Genomic DNA, 18,439 nt, shown 5'->3' on the forward strand with positions numbered 1-18,439 from the left:
TACAGATTGGAAAGGAAGAAGTCAAAATATCACTGTTGCAGAGGATAGGGTAGTATACATGGGACACCCCAAAAGTTACAACAGAGAACTCCTAAGCCTGATAAACAACTTCAGCAAAGTGGCTGGGTATAAAATTAACTCAAACAAATCAGTAGCCTTCCTCTACACAAAAGATAAACAAGCTGAGAAAGAAATTAGGGAAATGACACCTTTCATAATAGTCCCAAATCATATAAAAATACCTCAGTGTGACTTTTATCAAACAAGTGAAAGATCTGTGTGACAAGAACTTGATGATCTGAAGAAAGAAATTGAAGAAGATCTCAGAAAATGCAAAGATCTCCCATGTTCATGGCTTGGCAGTATGAAGATAGTAAAAATGGCCATTTTCCCAAAGTGACCTACAGTTGCAATGCACTCTCCATCAAAATTCGATTGCAATTCTTCATAGGGTTAGACAGAACAATTTGCAAATTCATTTGGAATAACAAGTAACGCAGGATAGCTAAAACAATCCTCAACAATAAAAGGACTTCCCTGGGAATCACCATCCCTGAACTCAAGCAGTTTACAAAGCATTAGAGATAAAACTGTATGGTATTGGTACAGAGACAGGAAGATAGACCAGTGGAATAGAACTGCAGACCCAGAAATGAACCAGCACACCTATGGTCCCTTGATTTTTGACAAAGGAGACAAAAGCATCCAGTGGAAAAAGGATAGCATTTTTAGCAAAGGGTGCTGGTTCAAATGGAGGTCAGCATATGGAGGAGTACAAATCATCCTCTTCTTATTGCCCTGTGTAAAGCTTAAGTCCAGGTGGATCAAGGACCTCTACATCAAACCAGATCACTCAAACTAATTGAAGCAAAAGCGGGGAAGAATCTTGAACACAAGGACACTGGAAAAAATTTCCTGAACAAAACACGAATGGCTTATGCTCTATGATCAAGAATAGACAAATGGGACCTCATAAAGGTACAAAGCTTCTGTAAGGCAAAGGACACTGTCGTTACGACAAACCAGCAACCAACAGATTGGGAAAAGACCTTTACTAATCCTACAACTGATAGAGGGCTAATATCCAAAATATACAAGAAATCATGAAGTTGGACTGCAGGGAGACTAATAACCCTATTAAAAATTGCAGTTCAGAGCTAAACAAAGAATTCATAGCTGAGGAATATGGAGTGGCTGAGAAGCACAAAAAGAAATGTTCAACATCTTTAGTTATGTGGGAAATGCAAATCAAAACAACCCTGAGATTCCACCTCACACCACTCTGAATGGCTAAGATCAAACACTCAGGCTATAGAAGACGCTTGCAGGGATGTGAGAAAGAGGAACAATCTTCCATTGTTGGTGAGATTGCAGACTGGTACAACCATTCTGGATATCAGTCTAGAGGTTCCTCAGAAAATTAGACATAGCACTAGCGGAGGACCCAGCTATACCTCTCTTACACATATACCCAAAAGATGCTCCAACATACAACAGGGCACATGCTCCACCATGTTCATAGCAGCCTTATTTATAATAGTCAGAAAATGAAAAGATCCCAGATGCCCTTCAACAGAGGAATGGAAACAGAAAGTGTGGTACATCTACACAATGGAGTACTACAGAGATATCAAAAACAATGACTTCATGAAATTCATAGGCAAAGAGAATGAACTAAAACATATCATCCTGAATGAGTTAACCCAATCACAGAAACACACACATGGTATACACTCATTGATAAGTGGATATTACCACAAATGCTCAAATTCTCCAAGATTCACAGACCAAATGAAACTCAGGAAGGATGACCAAAATGCTGATTCTTCACTCCTTCCTTTAAAGGAGAAGAAGAATCCCTATTGAAGGGATAGGGATGCAAAGTTTAAAACAGAGCCTAGAGGAATGTCCATTCAGAGTCTACCCCACATGTGGCCTATACATATACAGCCTTCAAACTAGATAAGGTGGATGAAGCTAAGACGTGCAGGCTGATAGGAACTGGATATAGATGTCTCCTGAGAGGCACAGCCAGATCATGTCAAATACAGCGGTGAATGCTAGCAGCAAACCATTGAACTGAGAACTGGACCTCAGTTGGAGGAATTACAGAAAGATTGAAAGAGCTGAAGGGACTTGCAACCCCATAAGAACAACCATGGCTGCCAAGCAGAGTTCCCAGAGACTAAACCAGTACCAACCACTATACAGGGACTGTGCCATGGCTCCATCTGCATGTGTATCAGAGGATGGTCTTTTTGGGCACAAATGGAATGAGCAGCTCTTGGTCCTGCCTAGGCTGGGAAAGTGGATGGCTGGTGAAGGGAATATTTTATAGCAGAGGTGGAGGGCGATGGTATTCGGACTTATTTCTGGAAAACAAGGAAGGAATAACATTTGAATTCGAAATGAAAAATATCCAACTAAAAATCAACAACAACAAAACGGTATTTTGAGCTTCGAATCAAAAAAAGCCACAGTCAGGAAACAGAGAATTGTATGCCTCTGGTTTTCTTCAAATATGCTTGAGGCCCAGGTAGGTTCTGGGCCTAGGCTGAACCAAGAGGGTTCCTGCCACTGACTGCTCCTCTATTCCTGTTTCCAGAGGCACCATGCAGATTAATATTGGGCCAGAGATGTGGGAAGAGCTGGTCAGAAGTGGCTTTCTGTCCTGTGGTCTCAGGATAATCTGCATTCCAGGGTTTTCAGCATTTTCTGCCCCAGGATTTGGGTGCAGGGTTCCCGATGCCTTTAAACTCCCTTATACCATGTTTATATGTCCTGGGAGGTATTACAGAAAAATTAATGTTTATCCTACTAATTTGGTCAAAACTCTCATCGACAGAGTATAATTTAGAGGTAACTATATATTTGACAGCAAGCATACACAGTGGGTAATGTATGCATGATGGAGTTGAAATTCAGAGTTGGAAACACAGTGCACAGTGACTGTATAAATGCCTGTGAATCTCAGTCTGACTGGGAAGTGATTTGATGCCCAGTCCCCATGAGAATGCAGAGATCCATCCCTCCCTGATAGCTGTGGGACTTCAGATGTTGACACTAATGATCAATAAAGAAGGTTCTTAAGAGTGAAGAGTTTGAGATTACCCCTTTATTGACCAGAATACATCCAATTTACTGGATAGTAACCAGAAGCAGGTAGCCAATATATACAGTCTATATCCTTATCAAAATAGAAAAGCAAATGAACAAAACAACAACAGATAAATAACAAATCTTCAAATGAATAGAAGGAAAACCAAATAACCAAAACAATTAAAAATTAACCAAACTTTAAATAGAGGAATTGCACTAAGCATTTTTTGCTGCTCCTTTTGCAGAATAGACTTATAGCCTGTGGCTTGCCTTGGAGACATAGTAGACAAGCAGTTAGTGATGGTAATCATCTTTTCAAGAGGAGTGGAAGTAGGTCTGTTTTGTTGGAGTGGGGGTATTAAGGAAAAAGCCATCCAACACTGAGTATAAATGATATTACAGACTTTGTCACAAAGTCTTTCCAATATTGTAAACTGATCTCCATGAAACTCTTCTGGATGACCCATCAGGACAAGAACAAATTTACACGTGCACGGTCTTTCTGGATGACCAGCAGCTCTTGATTGATGTGCATCAGCACTTCTCTGAGTCCCTCAAAAAGTGCACACTTGCTGGAGAGAGGCAGGGTGAAAATACAGCGTATTCAATCCCAAGAAGTTAAACTAAAGGAGGAAAATCCAGTCCACAATTGCTATGGACATTACAGATGAGACGCAATAGTGGTGTATTTGCTGTGCACACTTAGTTCTCCTCCTGTAGTTCTTCTCTCCAAGGGAGATCTTGTCCTGGTCTGTGTCATGTTCGAGTTTCTGCTGGAGAATTTCAGACCTAGCAGAGCAAGGGAATAAAGATTTAGTGAGTGGTTGTCAATTCAGCTCTCCCTCTTACATCAGCTCTATTCAGTTGGATAATCCAGCATGACCTGTCAGCTGAGGTCAGTCCCTGCATCCCCAAGTGTCCTAGAGTACCTGCGCTTGGATTTATATCTCACCTTTCAAACTGCTAGAATTTGAACTGTGGACTATGCACTGTACTGGGATTAAGAGAAAAATGAGCATTTTTCCCACTGGTACAGGTATATGACACTGAATAATAACATTGTAGCTATGTCTGAATCTGAGTTCAAGAGAGGTATGAGCAACCTAGAATACCATGTGGATTCCTTCTGGAGAACATGCCCAGAATTGAGGTGAAATTTCTGATTATGTCAGCACTGATGGAATCCGTCTAGTTTCCATTCGTAACCACTGAATCTAGAAATACACAGAGAAGCCATCTCACTTCAAATTCATGCTCACCGCACAGATCTTGTAATCACTGAGAATGTGCTCCATGCAAATCTTCACAGCGTACACATGGACATTAAAGGTGATTGTGATGTAGAAACAGAACAGCACCCCTGTAAGTCTATGGCTAGTGCAAGGCAGTTTGTGAGAGGACAAAAGAGAAAATGTCCTCAGATCTTTCCAGAGAGATCACAGGAAGAAAGGAGTAGAACATAGCAAGAAATCCAGAGGATCATATATATATTGTTTCATGGGCAAAATTCACATGAACTGTACCAGAACAATACTCTGAGTAGCTCTTTAACTGCCTGAGGCTGAAATCCAGGTGGGTTGGTCATCCACCCAAAAAGGGTATTTATATAGGGAAGGATATTCAAATGGCCTCTTCCAGCCTATGTTCCTACCTGAACATTAATGCTTAATGTAAAGATTCCCCAGGATTCGCTGGAGGCATAAAAAAAAATGTTGAGTGGAATATGTACATAGTGGCCAGAGCCTATAGACAGCTCAGTCAGTGATGTGCTGTCCTCCCATAAACCGTCATAGACTCAGGGTTCTTTCCCCATTAACAATCTGGATTAGCAAGTCCTAAAGGCTGTGTAGAGCTGTCTTGTTGCTCAGCAAAGGATCATATGTTGGTGGTGGACTAGACTCTTGTTCTTGTTCACTCTTTCAGACTTTCCCCAAAGTGTGCAACTTCTTCTAATCGGAGCTGTCTTTACCATAGCCTGAGTGACTTCATGCCCAAAGCTAGAATCATAGGAAATCTCCATAACCAGGATCCAAATCAACAAATTTTCTCCCCGTAATGTGATTGTTCCAGAGATAATTTGAATAAGTAAGTAAAAGCTTGCATGGATTATCTCACACTGAATCAGAATCTATGGAAGGGCTCCATCGTATGGTACACTTTTACTCCTTGGCTGATGGACGTCTGGATAGATTCTCCTTCAAGGTTACTCTGGGACCACTACAACATTGATGCTCCCAGTTGCAATGGCAATACCTACTCCTTGTTGTGGAATCACTGGGTTAACTAAAACTTCTGTTCCACTTTCTGAACATGGCTTCTCATAGGGCTACCTGTTCTTACACTGTCAGACCCATTTGAAGCTCATCATTTCTCCTAACCCACTGAGGCTGAAATTAACTGAGAGAAAATGATGTTGATCGACAGCACTTGCAGAATGCTACACAGATAACATAGAGGAGCGCTTTGGATTATCTGTGCACCTAAAGGGGTTCCTGAAACTGCCCTGTTCTTGCACCACAGCATAGCTATGGGACTTTTTCTGGATGACGATACAATTCCAAGCAACTCAAATTCTCAATGAATAAAATCCAAGCCAAACTCCTAGGGGAAGTTGTAGTGTGCCAAGGTAGCTCAAAAGAAATGGTAGCAGGCAATGTGGAAAGCAACCTTGGAGAAGACACAGTGAGTGACATAACCTTCCAGTGGGCTTTCACAATTCACAAAGAACAGAGAAGCAGAATAAACTAATGGATTTTTCTAGAGAAGCCTTGCCCTTACCTCCCAGTACTCCATTCCTTTGATGTGCTCCAAAGGTCTTCAATGCAGATCAGTAGTTTTGCCCCTAATCACTTGAAAATCTAACTTTAGAGGTGTTTTTGTGTCCTCTTTTTGGGGGTTGCATATCTAATGGATTTTATTGTCCTGCTTCTACACCATAACAAAAAGGGACCTGCAAGCTCTAGGCCTGTACCATTTGTTACCCCTGTGAAACATGACTCACTTGAACATATTTCCACTCCTCCCCCAGACTTCACACGATAATTCATTCTGAAATTTTTGGAAAGAATAAATTAGTAATTTAAGTGTCCTTTTGCTGTACAGAGCTAGATGGAGAAACCAAATGACTGGGCAGCTCTATTTCATGTTTCATGGATGTAAAGTGAACGCTTAGAGTACTTTTCTCATGAAACTTGGAAATAGAGGGAAACACACGTTCACTACTGCAAACACACACACACACACACACATATACCCACACACACATATACCCACACACACACCACACACACACACACACACACAAACACACACACAAACACAGACACACAGATACACACTTGCATGCACAAATGAAAACTTTGCTCTTGTGCAGCACATTTCCTGTTGAGTGAGGAATTAGTGGGAACAATGCTGTGTACAAGTCTCTTAGACACAAGCAAGATGTGCTGCCCTGGCCTGTACTCATTTCCACTTCAGGAAACCTTTCTATACAGATACTTTCTGGTCCGACAAGTAAGTTACATGTTTTGCACAGATAGCCTAAACAACACAACATCAAATCCCCAAGAGAGATTTCTAGGAAAAGACTCCATCAAGCTCTATGCTGACTCATCATAGGCCCCTCACTAAAACTACCCTGTTTCCTTCATAGAAGACTTTGGAAGCATCAGAGAAGGCAGTGACTCATTGTCAGTTCCCAGGAACATTTCATCACATTAGAGTTCCTGTGATATTAAAACAACCTCAATGTCAGTCAGAAAAAGGCTAAATAAATAACATACAGTGAATTTTCTGAAATGCAGCACTGTGTACAATATTGAGAGGGTATCTATCCTGAAAGAATGCAGTGCCCATGATATAGTCAGCAAAGCAATGTCAGCAGAGGGTTGCACTCTAGGATTCCATGCAAGATCATGGTGAAGCCAATAAGACAATCCAGAAACTTCCCGGGGGATAACTCTGTTCAGGTAAAGTGAAGAAATCTAATCCTTATTTTTGAAATAGCTGAATGGTTTAAGAATGTGTTGAGACAAATAAGAGAGGGGGCTCCACCTGGAACTGGACGAATGATGCAAAGACTGCTGGCCAGCACAAAACAGGAAGCTTCATGTTTGTTGAGAGACCTAGGCTTAAAGGACTAAGTTAGATAATGACTGGACAAAACTGCATGTCATGAACTGGCCTCCCCGCATGCTCCCTAAGATGCAGGTCAGCACAGCAATGCAACTTTCTTGGTGAGAATTGGGGGTACATATGGATAACTTTGTTCTTGAAGCCTCAAGTCTCTCATGCCAACCCTCAGCCTTTGAGAAACCTTTTCCACATCCTTGCTCTTCTAACCAGCTTCAGGTTGTAAGGCCCAGTTATGAACTCTCCAGGAGCACTCAAATAAGACAGGACTGACATGCTGATACACAGGCTCTGTAGTTACCCAAGATCTATGAAGCATGAAGTCACCATCTTCATATACAGGGACATGAGGGGAGGAAGAACAAAAGCCACCACAAATGACAATGAGAACCATTTCTTTGGCATTTCCACCAGGCTCTCCTCCTTGAAAACTACTTACTTCCTGAGTCTCACACGATCCCTGTAAAGAAAATGGGCTCTGGGCTTTTGCTTCATCCCTCAAAGCCCTGCTCTAGTCTAAAGAGGGGCTCCCACATAGCACCCTCCATACATAATGGCATGTAGTGCTGTGCTGTGTGATCAACCTATCTCCCTTAATGAAGTGCAGATTCTCAAAGAGCAGGAGCATTTGATTTCCAAACATGCAGTTTCTTGACAGGGGCTATCTCCACAGAAAGCCTTGTAAACCATCACATGAATGAACACTTGGATGAGACCTAGGTCAGGACATGGATCAGTCAATAGACAGTTACATTGGTTTGTCTATGTTTATGGTAAGACCTGAGGACAACCTGACCCTGAGGCCTAACCCTACCTGCTGTTGCGTGGCACTGGGGTCACAGATGTTCATTCCGGCCTCTTCCCAGAGCCTCTTTGTCTCCACAGAGGATGCTGGCAGTTCAGTCTGCTCCACCAGCAGTTCTCTCTTCTCATTCAGCAAAATCTGTATATTGTTCTTCAATTGAGCTTGTTCACGCAGGAGCTGGGAGTGCCTGATGCTGAACCACAAACAAAAAATGGTAAATCCCAGCCAGCTTCTATTTGCCTGTCACTCCTGCAAGTACAATCATCCCTTCAAGGGTCCTCATCCTCAGAAATCCCCAGAATAGAGCCACACTATGCAGGTTAGCACCAATTAGAGGAGGTAAAATCCAGAATCCACATTCCACATGAATCAAAGTACTTCTGAAAATCCTGACACTAAGACGGTTTATATAAATCAAGGAAGAAGAGATGGTCCATAAGGGAGCTCGTATGTCCATGGTATGGTGAAACCATCTTCATGTTGTGGGGAAAACCCCTCTGAGGGGTAGTTGAAGACCAAATAGCTATACAATCTTTCCATGTGTTTCTCATGGATCACAGATCTTTAAATCTCCTGTCAGAGTCCTAGAGATTCAGAGTTGATTAATATTCCCATCATGGTGCAAACCTTTTCTATCTAGAGGAACTTTAACTGGGAAAATAACAATTGGAGGGTCTTCTACACCCCTCACATGTACGACAACTGAGTCCAAGAGCTACAAATCTAAGACCCTTGCCAGGAGGCAGCCTTCTTGTTAAGAGTCAGACACTACAGAACCAGAGCCCTGACTTTTGTTCAAAGTCATACAGGACAGAAGCATTCCCTGCCTAGTGCTGGGTTCTCATCTCTGTCAGCGACTCACCGGTAGGAACTGTTCACTTGTATGAGCTCCTTGTACCTCTCCATGGCATCACTTATTGAGTTGGTCATCATTTGCATAGCCATCATTCTCATCTCATGTTCAGATTGAAGGACTGGCAATTCGACATGCAGCCTGGGTTAGGTCATGGCCAAAGGAACAAATAATGTTTTGAACTCACGATTTCAGAATAAGGTGAAATGTAAATAAAAATATATAATAAAAAATTTCAAATTCAAGGAATGGTGGAAGGGAAGAAAATGGCAAACTCAAAAACCAGACCAAAACCCAACAGTGAGACTCAATCCACAGAAAATATTTCTATGTAAATAAGCAAACATTTGTTTTGAAATAAGGACTCCTTGGAATCCTGAGAGATATGGTTCTGCAAAGACTCACTATATAGGAGGGGGCAGAGCCTGAGAGCTGCCTCTTTGGGAATAACAACTGTCAAGACCACAGTGACCATTTCTAGGTCACAATTAACAATCCCTGGATAGTTAAAAAAATAAAAAACTAAAGATCAAAGCAGGTGAAACAAATTAGGTAAAATCAGACTGTTCTCTCTATTACTTAAACTCAGTATGTTCCACATACTTGCTCCTTCAAAGTATTTGTACTGGTTAAGTTTATTATCCTGGGCACAGGAAAACAGAGTCACGGTACCAGTTGGAGGGACCTGACCTTCAAGAGCTGGCCAGGTGAGCATGATGGAATTGACTAGTTTAGGAAGAAGATTCCTCCAGTCTGTGCCACAGCTTTGGGCCCAAGAGAAAGCTGTGATGACATTTCTCTTGTTTTGAAAGCAGGTATACTCAATCCTTGGTTTCTATCATTACATGAATTCCCAGAGGGTATAACTATGTTTGACAGGGAAGAGGATTTATAGCACCTCCTCCCCTCAGGAGAGTCCTGTGTGCCACCAATATATACAGAAGGAGCAAAGTGCTGTGTTGATCAATGTGGGCCTCCACATACTCATCACTATCATGACCTGCAAAGTGTTGATCAAACAAATCCTCAGACCCCATCAAAGGTCCCAGACGTCCTGATCCAGAGTAAACCACCAACAAATACTGCCACATACATACACACCAACCCATATCCAAACACACTTAGAATGCCAACTACATTCATGGAGGTGCCATAGAATCAGTGTATAATGAACAAATTCAGAGGAAAGAGTGATAACGTGCAGGCATTTCATTCACACACACAGTTGCAGCAAGTGTGACCAGGTCCTTCCAGCTGTTGACAGGACCAAGGCTAATCCAAGAGGCTCAGGGTCAAGTACAAAAGAGGTTGACCCTAAACACACAGCACCTAGCTTATCTCCCAAGCTAATGCCTGCCAACTCTACTTAAAATCCAGGATGAGAGGTGAAACTTTCTCGTGCTATGAGGAAATCTTGAGGTAGCAGAGAGAGAGCTCAAGACAGTGAACAGGTTACTGGGCATAATGACTACCTGTGGTCCCACTCATCATAGATATAAAGATCCAGGATTTGATAAAGTTCATCCCTCTCGAATTGACACTTCTGGATTTCGAATTTGAGTTCCTCCAGTTCCTTTAGACACTCCTCTTGCTTACTGATGACATTTTGGGATGATGCCTTCCTACCAAAACCTGTAGACAGATAAACCCAAGTGAATTTGCATATTTGATGGCCCATGGGCAGAATAGATCATTCTGAATCCGAAAATGAGGTTGAGGAAGGGGAAATGGTAGAGACTGGGTGAATCCGTGAAAGAGCAGAAAAGCTTTCTTAAAGGTTGATTCTTAAGCTATGTCCCTGTTCCCAACCTCTAAAGCCATACACGTGCCACACTCACTATTAAACAACCCGCGGCACTGAAAGTTATAATATGACTGAGACATAAACATCTGCGACATTGTTATATCAGATGTGGTGCAGATAATCCTGGAGTTCATAATGACTTCATAATGTTTAGCACCATCAAGCTCTAACCAAGTGTGGTCCAGCCCAAAGTGTCTGAGAACTCAATTCATGACTAGGGGTGCATCCTTCCTTGTTCTCGCCATCACACACTCATGTAACCTACAGTAATTTAGAGGATGAAGTGCTTCAACTCCCAAACATGGATGGTCACATTGTTAATCTCACAGTGCCTCCTCCTGCAAATCATTGACACTCATAGTTAAAAAGCTTCAAGAAAAGACACTGAAGTCTTACAACTTTATGGCTTTCTCTCAAATTAAAGATCAGGAACTCCTGACTCTTGGTTTGCCTTTGAAAAATCCCAAGGCTCCTGCTTGTAAGGCCTAGTCTTAGAAGGCACATCTCAAACCTACCTCCTTGAGGATGTTCCCAAACTCTGCCCACGACTCACCAAGCCTTCCCCAGAATGATTTCCTCCTTCCTGTTTCACTAGAGAGGGGGTCAGCTTCCCTCTGACCTGGTGCGGTCTCTCCTTGATCAACACTTTCCTTCCGAAATAGCCTGAGCAGCTGGCGAAACATGCCTGCTTGTGAACCCAAAGGGAACTGAAGTAATATCCCAAAGGCAGTTGGTGTCACCACAACACTGGTGACATCACAGAAGATTCTAGGGATCTCTTAGATACAATAGAGTGTCCAGTGAACGGCTTACTGGTGATGTCACTGGAAAATTCTATGGCCTACCTACTAACCAGCTCTCCCCACACTGATGAATTTCTGTGGGGACCCTTTCCTGCAGTCTCCCATGTGTCACTGGGAATACCATTTGGCAACCTCTATTTCAAAGCTACATATGTCTCTCTGCTTCATTAGAAGTCAACAATGCAATTGCTGGGGAGGGTTTCTTACAACCCTGAATTGGAGAACAGATTTTTCTTAGCACCCAAATCTCTAGGGACCAAGGAGGAGGGAGATTTTTCTTAAAAGTAAATCTACTACTTGAGACAATGCATGTGACACACGTTTCCATTCCTGAGCTTTTCCCTTTTTCTGGAGGCCAATATATTTCTTCTATACCTCTGAGTGTATAAAACCTGGAATATTTGCTTACTGTGCAGTCCTTGACAGCCGACATTGTTTCCATTTACATATCCATGTATTTCACAAAATCAATGGTCTATAATCCTATTTTTTTGCAATAAAAACTCCTTTTCCTTGGGAACATAGGGATCAACTACAGGGCATATATAAAACAATAAATTTCTGTCTGTTTTATACATTATGTAGGACATCCTCCCTTTCTCAAATATAACAAGACAATTAAATTGGACATCAGTGAGCAAATGTCAACCTGGACCTTGTGTTACTACATTGTAACTACATAACCATCACTTCTCCAATATCCTTCCCCGTGAATAGACAAGTCTAGGCATGAGAATATTGGGGACTACAACATGATCTTTTACTTGTAGCAAACATAAGAATCCGGAGGACGGGAAGGGAGTGGAATGGCCTGAGTTCAGGTTGAACCTCAATTTTAATGGGTCCATACGTTCAGGAGGGAGTCTATTTGGCATTGTGATATATGGATTCTGTCTTCTTATCATAGGTGTTATAATAATTCAACATGAATGTGTGCTATAATGCCAGCCCACCTCAGAGATGTAAGAGTGAAAATCATGTCTGACCTTTCTGGGAAGAACTCTGCCTTTTACTACCATCTGGAGTTATACAACATCACTATACAAAGCTCAGAAGAGAGGGGTGCAGATGTGCGGGCCTTAGAAGTTGAGGATCTTTTCTACTGATTAAGCCACTTGTTTTTCCTATGTAATTTTTCCCTTGCTCTTTTACTAATGGTGGCTGACTTCTTTCCTGGCCTGAGGTAAACTGGAGTCCAATCTTTTGGATTACCGAACCTTCTAATTTTTGAGATGACAGTCCCACCAAGGGTCCTACTGCATACAGAAGGTATGAATAAGTCTCAGGGGCTGGAGTAAGTTAAAAACGTCTGTGACAACAAAGAACTGATTAAGAAAACAAGAGCCCAGCTGCTCATCAAGATCACAGTTGTATGATAGTAAGAAAATGTGAATAGGGCTCAGGTGAAAAGATAAATTAATTAGGAGTTCATAGGCCTAGAAGGGTTATCCTTTGCTCTCAGTGGAGCTGCCCTTCTTTCTGCCATTCCTCACCCTCTGCCACATGACCAGAGACTTCCCCAAACAACTGGCTGGCCTTGGTCAAAGACCTGCCAGGGCTTCTCCCTGTAGAATAGGACATGTAGAGTCCTTGAGGACTCACCAAGAGGTCTCCTCCACACAGGTTCCTTGTTGTCAAAGGGAAATGTTCCTGCAGAATCCTGCCATGGCATCAGGAATTTCAACCTGGCTGCTCTTGGTCCAGCTCAGTGGGTGCAGGCCTGAGGCCCAGGGGTATCTGGGGAAAGAAGTAGCAGGGACTACCTCACAGCTTTCCTTTGTTGGATGCAACTACTAGGACTGTGATGGGATTTTTGTTTCTTGTGTGTTTATTAGAAATACCTACAAAGCTGATTAAAGTTGTAACATGCCTTCATACCCAGCGTGCAGAATGTTTTTAAATCGTTGTTGTTCCTGTTTTATGTTTGGATTTTGTTCTTTAATCCCCTCAGGAAATTTCCCTGTGCTTAGAATGTTAAGCACATGCTCAGGAGGGATCGATTATTCAAGTTCGGCAAAGCTTTTGTTCTCACCATCACTCCACAGATGATGCCATTACTTACTTTGAAATAAGAAAACAGTTATAGAGAAGTAAATTAACCTGTAAGCTATCACCGAAGAAACACATCATGATTGTGGAATGGCACCCCAGTATTTTGTATTTCCTAAGTTATTTTTATTTTAAACTTTTTTATTGGATTTTTTTGGGTACATTTCATCTTTTTTAAATCCTTAAAGGTATCTTTTATTCCTCTCGTCCCATTTACAAGGTGGAATTTCACCTGTAATTGTTAGTCTAGATAGTTTAGTCAATGGCTTAGATATCATCTTGGCCTAGTTTCCTTGGCATAAGCTGAGTTAGAAGCAGACTCAAAGGTTCAGGACTCAACAAATAATGAATTCCACTACATCTGGATACCTAGACTCACAGCCAGGAAGGGACTGTATTTCCATTCACTATTTAAAAAAAAGATGCAGTTCATTAACATGTAAAAAATTTCTCAAGTATAGTAAAGTGTTTACCATGGTCATACAGTTTTTCAAATACCTGGCATTCATCTTTTTCCAAAACCTAAAATATCTTTCTTATTCACATTTTTTTGATTATTTTTTGTATTAGTATCATTTTTCTAAATTTCAGTTTTTTTAATAGATATATATGTTTTATTCAAACGTTATTCCCTTTCCCAGCTTTTGGTACATAAGCCCCCCTGCCGTGCCCTCTCCCATATGTATGCTCCCCCAATCCATGCCACTTAGAAACCCCTTCCCGGACATTTCCCTGCACTCAGGGTCCAACCTTGTTAAGAACAAGGGCTTCCCCTTCCACAGGTGCCCCAGCAAGGCTATTCTCTCCTACATATGCAGTTGGACCCCTGGGTCAGTCCATGTATAGTCTTTTGCTAGTGGTTTATTTGGTTGGCATTGCTGTTCTTATGGGGTTGCAAGCCCTTCAGCTCTTTGAATCCTTCCTCTAATTCCCATAAAGGGTGTCCTGTTCTCAGTTCAGCAGTTTACTGCCAGCACTGACCTCTTTATTTGACATGCCCTGTATGTGTCTCTCAGGGGAGATGTATATCCGGTCCCTTTCAGTAAGCACTTTTTAGCTTCATCAGTCTTACCTAGTTTTGGTGACTGTATATATATGGGCCACATGTGGGGCAGACTCTGAATGGCTGTTCCTTCAGTCTCTGCTTTAGATTTGGCCTCCATATCCCCTCCTATGGATATTTTTGTTCCCCATTTTAAGAAGGAGTAGGAGCATCTGCACTTTGGTCATCCTTCTTCTTGAGTTTCCTGAGATCTGTTGATTGCATCTTGAGTAATTTGAGGTTTTGGTCAATATCCACTTATCAATGAGTGCATACTGTCAATGAGGGGTGCTGAGTACCTGGAAGAGAATGGGGGACAAGAGACGCGAAGAAGGACGCCAAGACAAGAGTCTTATCAAGGTGACAATTTTATTTTTCCCCAAGGCTGAATTTGTACCATAAAAAGGGTAACAGAGAGAGGAGAGAAGTAAGAAAATTTACCCACGCCAAGGACACAATATTCGTGTGGTCAGGGAATCGGCTGATGTTGACAGGTTGTCAGAAAACTCACAGGTTTGTAATATCTATTAGTCAACAGGATGTTGGTTTTTCAGAAATGTTACAGGTCATCACATTGGGTATCTTAACGTCACACGTTATCATATGATTATTCATCTTGACCACCACATTTGTATTAGTCTTCTGCAGCTGGCTGGGGTTTTTCCATGAACCCAGTCATACTTAATGCTAACCATAATAATAACATCAATAATGGAGGGCTTCAAGGCCATCGCTCCCAAGAGCATATCAAGTGTGCTTTTCTGTGATTGGATTACCTCACTGTGGATGATATTTTCTAGTTCTTTCCATTTGCCTATGAATTGAACGTAGTCATTGTTTTTGATAGCTGGGTGGTACTCCATTGTGTAGATGTACCACATTTTTCGAATAAATTCCTCTGTTGAAGGGCATCTGGGTTCATTCCAGCTTCTGGCTATTATGAATAAGGCTGCTATGAACATAGTGGATCATATGTGTTGTTGTATGTTGGAGCATCTTTTGAGTATATGCCCAGGACAGGTATAGCTGTGTGCTCAGGTAGTGCAATGTCCAATTTTCCAGGAACGTTCAGACTGATTTCCAGAGTTCTTGTACCAGTTTGCAATCCCAGCGACAATGGACGAGTGTTCCTCTTTCTCCACATCCTCGCCAGCGTCTGCTGTCACCTGAGTTTTTGATCTTAGACATCCTGACTGTTGTGAGGTGGATTCTTAGGGTTGTTTTGATTTGCATTTCCCTGATGACTAAGGATATTGAGCATTTCTTTAGGTGCTTTTCAGCTATTCTATATTCCTCAGCTGAGAATGTTTTCTTTAGCTCCGAACCCCATTTATTAACAGGGGTGTTTGGCTCTCTGTACTCTAACTTCTTCTGTTTTGTGTTTACTTTGGATATTAGCCCTCCATCCGATGCAGGATTGGTAAAGATTTTTTCCCAATCTGTGGGTTGCCTTTTTGTCCTAATGACACTGTCCTTTGCCTTACAGAAGCTTTTCAGTTTTATGAGGTCCCATTTGTCGATTCTTGATCCTAAAGCATAAGCCATTGGTATTTTGTTCAGGAAATTTTCCTTAGTGCTCATGTCTTCTAGACTCTTCCCTACTTCTTATCCATTACTTTTAGTGTATCTGGTTTGATGTGGAGGTCCTTGATCCACTTGGACTTAAGCTCTTTACAGGGTAATAAGAATGGGTCAACTTGCATTCTTCTACATGTTGACCTCCAGTTGAATCAGCACCATTTGTTAAAAATACTATCTTTCTTCCATTGGATGTTTTACCTCCTTTGTCAAAGATCAAATGACCATAGGTGTGTGGGTTCTTTTCTGTGTCTTCAATTATGTTCCACTGAGCTGCCTGTCTGTATGCCAATACCATACAAACTATTGCTCTGTAATACTGCTTGAGGTCAGAGATGGTGATTCCCCCAGAAGGTCTTTTATTGTTGAGTATAGTTTTGCTATCCTGGGTTTTATGTTAACCAAATGACGGCAAATTGCACTTTCTACCTTTATAAAGAATTATGTAGGAATATTGTTGGTGATGGCATTGAATCTATAGATTGCCTTTGACAAAATGGTCATTTTTTACCATATTCATCCTGCCAATCTATGAGCATGGGAGATCTTTCAATCTTCTGAGACCTTCTTCAATTTCTTCAGAGATTTGAAGTTCTTGTCATACAGATTTTTTACTTGCTTGGTTCAAGTAACAGCAAGTTATTTTTTATTATTTGGGACTATTGTGAAGGGTGTCATTTCCCTAATTTCTTTCTCAGCCTGTTTACCCTTTGAGTAGAAGAAGACTACTGAATTGTTTGGGTTAATTCTATACTCGGACAGTTTGCTGAAGTTGTTGATCAGGTTAAGTAGTTCTCTGGTAGAATTTTGGTGTTGCTTAAGTAGACTATCATATCATCTTCAAATATTAGTGTTTTGACTTCATCCCTTCTAATTTTTTCCCTTTGACCTACTTTCATTGTTTGATTGCTATGGCTAGGACGTTAAGTACCATATTGTACTTAAGTAGGGAAAGAGTGGGCAGCCTAGTCTAGTCCCTGATTTTAGTGGGATTCCTTCAATACTCTAAGTTTAGTTTGATGTTAGGTACAGGTTTGATGTATTTTGCATTTTCCTATATTTAGATTCAGGCCTTCAATTCCTGATCTTTCCAGGACTTTATTAATGAAAGGGTAATGAATTTTGTCAAATGATTTCTCAGCATCTAATGAAATGATCATGTGGTTTTGACTTTGTTTATATGATGAATTTCGTTGATGGACTTCCGTATATTAAACCATCCCTGCATCCTTGCCATGAGGCCTACTTGACCATGATGGATGATTGTTTGGATGTGTTCTTGGATTCAGTTTGCAAGAATTTTATTGAGCATTTTTGATCAATATTCATAAATCAAATCGATCTGAATTTCTCTATCTTTGTTGTATCCTTGTGTGGTTTAGGTATAAGAGTAATTGTGGCTTCATAGAGGGAGTTTGGTAGTGCTCTGTCTGTTTCCATTTTGCGGAATAGTTTGGACAGTATTGGTATGAAGTCTTCTATGAAGGTCTGATAGAATTCTGCACTAAATCCATCTGGTCCTGGGCTCTTTTTGGATGGGAGATGTTTAATAGCAGTTTCTATGTCTTTATGAGTTATGGGGTTGTTTCGATGGTTTATTTGTTCCTGATTTAACTGTGGTACCTGGTATCTGTATAGAAAATTGTCCATTTCCTCCACATTTTCCAGTTTTGTTGAATATATGTTTTTGTAGTAGGATCTGATGATCTTTTTAATTTCTTCAGATTTTTGTTGTTATGTCTCCCTTTTATTTCTGATTTTATTAATTTGGATACACTCTCTGTGACCTCTGGTTAATATGGCTAAGCGTTTATGTATCTTGTTGATTTTCTCAAAGAACCAGCTCCTGGGTTTGCTGATTCTTTTGATACTCGGTTTTGTTTCTTCTTATTGGATTTCAGACCTTTGTTTCATTATTTCCTGCCTTCTACTCCTCTAGGGTTTATTTAATTTTTTCTAGAGCTTTTAGGTGTGCTGTCAAGCTGCTGACATATGCTCTCTCCTGTTTCTTTTTGCAGGCATACAGAGCTATGAGTTTTCCTCTTAGCGCTGCTTTTATTGTGTCCCATAAGTTTGGGTATGTTGTATCTTCATTTTCATTAAATTCTAAGAAGTCTTTAATTTCTTTCTTATGTCTGCCATGACCAAGTTGTCATTGACTTCAACTTCCATGTATATGTGGGCTTTCTGTCCTATTTGTTGTTATTGATCAGCAGCCTTAGTCCGTGGTTTTTTGATACGAGGCATGGGATAATTTCTACCTTCCTGTATCTGT

General features: G+C 41.1%; 2 protein-coding genes across 6 annotated transcripts in view; both read right to left on the reverse strand.

Moving 5' to 3' along the window:
• LOC146768883 (uncharacterized) overlaps positions 1-18,439 on the reverse strand; it is a 263,806-nt gene that overhangs the window by 56,112 nt on the left and 189,255 nt on the right. The window contains exons 1-6 of one of the 5 annotated variants that reach the window (XM_087564635.1): positions 11,246-11,449; positions 10,361-10,520; positions 8,898-9,029; positions 8,045-8,228; positions 7,532-7,690; positions 3,087-3,888 (exon numbers count right to left, since the gene is read on the reverse strand). In XM_087564635.1, coding sequence (XP_087420761.1) covers positions 3,883-3,888; positions 7,532-7,690; positions 8,045-8,228; positions 8,898-9,029; positions 10,361-10,520; positions 11,246-11,375 — 771 coding nt within the window. In that variant the 5' untranslated portion in view covers positions 11,376-11,449 and the 3' untranslated portion in view covers positions 3,087-3,882. 5 annotated transcript variants of the gene reach the window in all.
• LOC134480503 (uncharacterized) overlaps positions 1-18,439 on the reverse strand; it is a 42,173-nt gene that overhangs the window by 17,338 nt on the left and 6,396 nt on the right.

Source organism: Rattus norvegicus, chromosome 9 (genome assembly GCF_021556685.1).
Source record: "Rattus norvegicus strain SHRSP/BbbUtx chromosome 9, alternate assembly SHRSP_T2T, whole genome shotgun sequence".
NCBI lineage: Eukaryota > Metazoa > Chordata > Mammalia > Rodentia > Muridae > Rattus > Rattus norvegicus.